Source organism: Pelophylax lessonae, assembly GCF_965119305.1.
Source record: "Pelophylax lessonae genome assembly, chromosome: 2".
NCBI classification, from domain to species: Eukaryota; Metazoa; Chordata; class Amphibia; order Anura; family Ranidae; genus Pelophylax; species Pelophylax lessonae.
This window is the reverse complement of record NC_138769.1, coordinates 717,657,290-717,662,312: the sequence shown is the minus strand read 5'-3', so window position 1 is coordinate 717,662,312 and position 5,023 is coordinate 717,657,290. Positions and strand designations below refer to the sequence as shown.

At 43.7% G+C, this 5,023-nt stretch overlaps 1 protein-coding gene across 1 annotated transcript; it reads left to right on the top strand.

The window, feature by feature from the left end:
* Positions 1–2,761: 2,761 nt before the first annotated feature.
* LOC309546758 (odorant receptor 131-2-like) lies at positions 2,762–3,676 on the top strand (the record flags this gene model as incomplete). The annotated part of the gene is made up of 1 exon (XM_082246449.1): positions 2,762–3,676. One exon carries the CDS (start codon positions 2,762–2,764, stop codon positions 3,674–3,676), a length of 915 nt encoding a protein of 304 aa, XP_082102575.1.
* Between the last annotated feature and the right edge of the window lie 1,347 nt (positions 3,677–5,023).

Sequence of the window (5,023 nt, the reverse complement as noted above, 5' to 3'; positions counted from 1 at the left end):
TGGTCCTCGCTGATCAACAGGAGGGTAGACCGTTTTCCCCTAGCCACCACCAACTCTGATCATGTGTACATTTGTCACTTATATTCAGGATCTTGTATACCTCATCAGTGCAGCCTATTATGGGATGCACCTGTCCAGGTGCCTGAGGCCAACTATGCATTGATCCACTTGACACACTTCTACTCAAGTGTTCATGCATTCCATTGAATAACATAACTCCAGCCAGTAGCAAAATTGTTACATTTCTTTTATGCAGCATCATATTCAATGGGCAAACATTATCGTACCAATTGCAACAGTCTTCACCCATTTTCAGTGGCATAATACATGTCTCTTGTCCCTATGGTCATGGGTATGATTCAGTGAATAAGCCCAATTCCAGGGGAAACCCTTTCCAGAAGCATTATGGAGAAGTAGGACTGTGGGCTGTGTCAATGGGGGAAGCCATGGACATTTTCCACATTCTTACTTTACTGTGATACTGCTTACTCTACACTTCAACCACACCCAACTAATGCTCATCCTCCATATTAATATGGGGTCCTGCCCGGGAGGACAAACTTGGGATATCACATCCTAGGGGAAATACATTTACATTTTTGGTTCTAACATAACATGTGGAAAATTTCAAGGGATTTGAATACTTTTTCAAAGGCACTGTATATGCACGTAATTGGCCATAAAAGAGGTATGGTGGTCCGGGTACTGCCCAGGGGGACATGTATGAACGCAAATCTTTTTTTAAAAAAACAATAGTTTTTTCAAGAGCAGTGTTTTAATGATGCTTAAAGTGAAAAAAAATAAAAAGAAAAGAAAAAAATGGCGCCCCTCCCCTTTGGGTCTCCTGTAGATTTTGACGTCAAAATTTTAACAAAAAATGGCTCTCCTCCCATAATCTTTACCAGACCCTTATCTGAGAATGCAGCCTGGCGGGTCAGGAAAGAGGAGGGTAAAAGGGAGCACCCCCTGCCCCAAAAAACGTTGTTCCCATGTTGATGGGGACAAGAGTCTCTTCCCCACAACCAGTGGCGGCCGGTGTGTTGGGGGCGCAGGGGCGCCGCCCCTCCTATCCACGCGTCCGGCCCCCTAATCTGCATGCAGGGGCACCGGACGCATGGAGTTCAATGGGGCTTTTTTATTTTGCATCACCTGATTAGAGCCAGAGGCTCTAATAGGGCGATGCAGAGGATGGACCCGGGGCGCAGAGCAGTGCTCCCCGACTCCACCCATTGTGTGATAATAGCGAATGAAAATTCGCTATTGTCACACGGATCCTCCTCCCGGTCAATCAGGGATCGGGTCTAATACCTGATTCCTGATTGGCCGCAAGGCAAACCCCATGCCATTGGCCAAGGAGGAGGCGGGAGGACCCGAGGAGACACGCCGGAGGACTGAGGAGAAGCCGCGCCGCCGCTGCTGCTGATGATCCAGGTAAGTGCACTGGATTGAAGGGGCCACGCACGCTGGTCTCTGCATTGAGGGGGGCACGCACGCTGGTCACTGCATTGAAGGGGCATGTACGCTGGTCACTGCATTGAAGGGGGCATGTACGCTGGTCACTGCATTGAAGGGGGCATGTATGCTGGTCTCTGCAGTGAAGGGGGCATGTATGCTGGTCTCTGCATTGAAGGGGGCACACTGGTCAGTGTTTTGAAGGGGCACGCTGGTCACTGTGCATTGAAAGGTGGCACGCTGGTCACTGTGCATTGAAAGGGGGCACGCTGGTCTCTCTGCATTGAAAGGGGGCACGCTGGTCTCTCTGCATTGAAAGGGGGCACGCTGGTCACTCTGCATTGAAAGGGGGCACGCTGGTCACTCTGCGTTGAAAGGGGGCACGCTGGTCTATCTGCATTGAAAAGGGGCACGCTGGTCTCTCTGCATTGAAAGGGGGCACACTGGTCTCTCTGCATTTAAAGGGGGCACGCTGGTCTATCTGCATTGAAAAGGGGCACACTATACCTTAATTACTGAAGGCCCCTTTCACACTTTTGCGACCTCAAAGTCACGCAATTTTTTACAGCGTTTTTTTGCCGCAAAGCAATGCCTATTACATTTTTCTGTTTGCGCCCCTCAAAAAATTTTGAGCACCAGCCGCCACTGCCCACAACCCTGGGCTGTGAATGTTGGGGGTTTGCGGGCAGGGGGCTTATTGGAATATGGAAGCCCCCAGATCCTGGCCTCCCCTATATGAATGAGTATTGGGTACATACTACCCCTACCCCGTCACTAAAAAAGTGTCAAAATAAATAAAAACAGTAGACAGATTTTTGACAATACCTTTACTAAAAATAAAAAAGCAGTGCCCTCCAACGTAAATCCATCATCAATCACGACACCCGCCACGCCGAAAAAGAAAAGAAAATTGCTCCGCCCGCCATGAAGACAAACCACCGAATGGCTGGCTTGCTGTTTGACAGTTCTTTCCTGGCCAGGCTGTACGCTCGGATAAGGGGCCACGCCATTTATTTTTCACAATTTTTACCGGCAAATGTTTTGCTTTTTATTCAGCTGTCAGCGGGGAAGCTCATTGACTCATCAGTTGTTAAGGCCACCGCGGCTCCTTAACAACCAGCTTTTACTGCGCCCTGATTGGGCAAAGCTTTACCCAATCAGGGCGCAAAATGCACTGTACAGCGCATTGTGCATTGCAGAGCGTTCAGCAAGGCGAATACCCACGAAAACAAAAAAAAAAAAAAAAAACAGCTTCAGCTACAGATAAACTTTAAGATTCTTTTACTTTTTATTTGCAGACAAAAGACCAATGGTGAACATCACCCTCCCTTCCGGGAACATAACCGCTCAGTCTACATATGATGAAAACACTATCAATACTGTAAGGACATCTCTGTTGGTTGTGATGTTTCTTGGCTTCTGCTTCTTCCTGTTCTTTATGAAAATTTTATTGGGTATCTATTTTACCGCTTACCACATCCGAGACAACTCCCGCTATATTCTCTTTGCCCACATGCTGATTACGGACACTGTGTATCTGTTCTTATCTCTTTTGCTGGCGGTGTGTTCACTTTACCTGGTGTACTTCCCATTCTCCGTTTGTTACACAACGGTGGCCGCAGCCTCGACATCTTTTATTATCACCCCATATAATCTGGCCGTTATGTCACTGGAACGTTATGTGGCTGTCTGCTTCCCACTGAGGCACACAGAAATTTGCAGCATGCAGAATACCTTTATTGCCATTGCAGTCATTTGGGTGCTGGGGTTGGTCTCTCCAATCGTTGAACTTATAGCTGTGCTGTTTATGATTAACAAGGACATTTTTGCCCTGAAGGTCAAATGTAGTCGTTTGACAGTAGCGATAGTTCCACTCCAAAATTCCATAAAGACCACCAGCATTGTCTTCAGCCTCTCAGTGGTAGGAATGATCCATATGTTTACGTACATGAAGGTCATCATTGTTGCCAAGAAGATAAGTTCGGGTACATCATTTGCCTCCAAAGCGGGGCAGACAGTCATGCTCCATGCCTTCCAGCTACTGCTGTGTATGACGTCTCTCATCTCCACATTCATTGACACGATCCTCGCTGACAGCGTTGTCTTCTTGCGTATGACTTTCTTTCTTGTGTTCATGTTCCTGCCACGGTTCCTCAGTCCTTTGATTTATGGGTTGAGAGATGAGGTCTTCTGCAAGTATTTTAAAAAGTTGCGCTCGAGATAATTTCTGCCATCCATTTACAATGCTTACAATGGTCAGCTTTTAACTGCTTATAAAGTGTTAACTGGAGTTTGGCTTCAGTTTGTTAGTCAAGTCCATCTACATCTGCCAGTCCATCTAACACCCCTCCCCCCCCCGCCTTCCTGACAATGCTGCTGTCTAAAAGTGGCTCCGTTGCACCTCCATCCAGAGTGGAGACACCCTAAAACAGGAAGTGTGTTACAAGGTGAAAATAAAGGAAAACAATCCTAAAAAACAAAAAGTAACGAAGCCACCACATTTAAGGATTGGTAAACTGCAATAAATTACATTTTTGTTTAGGGCTTTAGATACGATTTAAATAAAGTACTTCTAATACAAAAAAAAGTTTTTAGTCATTTCTTTCGGAACCTCTGAATCTCTAATGGTAATCCCATCCCTTAGGACCCTATGCATGGGTTGATGAATTTTGTTTCATGAGCCACGTTACAATATGGAATAATTTAATACTTTTTTTTTAAATTTGGATAGCGTGGTGAGGAGATTAAACCACAGCTACATTTTTTTTTTTACTGTCTGTGTCCCCATAAGGGGGATTCAAGCTGGCCATACACTAGTAGAAGTTTGTCTAAAATATTTTGTTTTAACTTTGTCAGAATGTTTATACTGCTCTGAATATAACAGTGTCTATTTATGTCAATAAGCAAAGATCTGTGTGGTAGGAGAATCTCCACTTATTTCCACAAATCAATATGTAGTGAATTCTTTTATTGATTAATTTCTTTTTAAAAGCATATACCAATCTTAGTGAAAACAGTCTACAGTATGGAATATATAAGAATATTTATTCACGAGACATGTATTCACGATAAATGATCAAACTTGTGATGACACAAAAAGATAACTGTACATAAGATACAAACTTCAAACAATAAATTCAACGTGATTTGTTGCTCAGTTATGAAAGTAAAAATAAAGCAAGATTACATTTTCTCCAGGTATAGTATAAGCCATAAATTAATGTTCTATATAATCAGACCACAATTGTCTGCGCAATGCACAGTCTGATAGTCGCTCCACTGCAGATGAAGCGAGAATAGGCTATGCAAAACGTGAGACTAATACGCCAATATGCGCTAAATCTGATATTCATAAAAATTTTATAAAAAGCAAAAATCACCTCTTAGAGAAAAATCTACATATGGTTAATACGGCTGGGATTGTAATCTTGTTACCCTAAAATATGAAATGTAAAACATTTAAGGAAGCACATAAACAATATTGAATAATAATCAAATAATTAGCAAGGAATATTTACTATATTTAAAATGGTCGTTACCAGATTCCTTAAGATGGCTGCCTTTCCAAGAT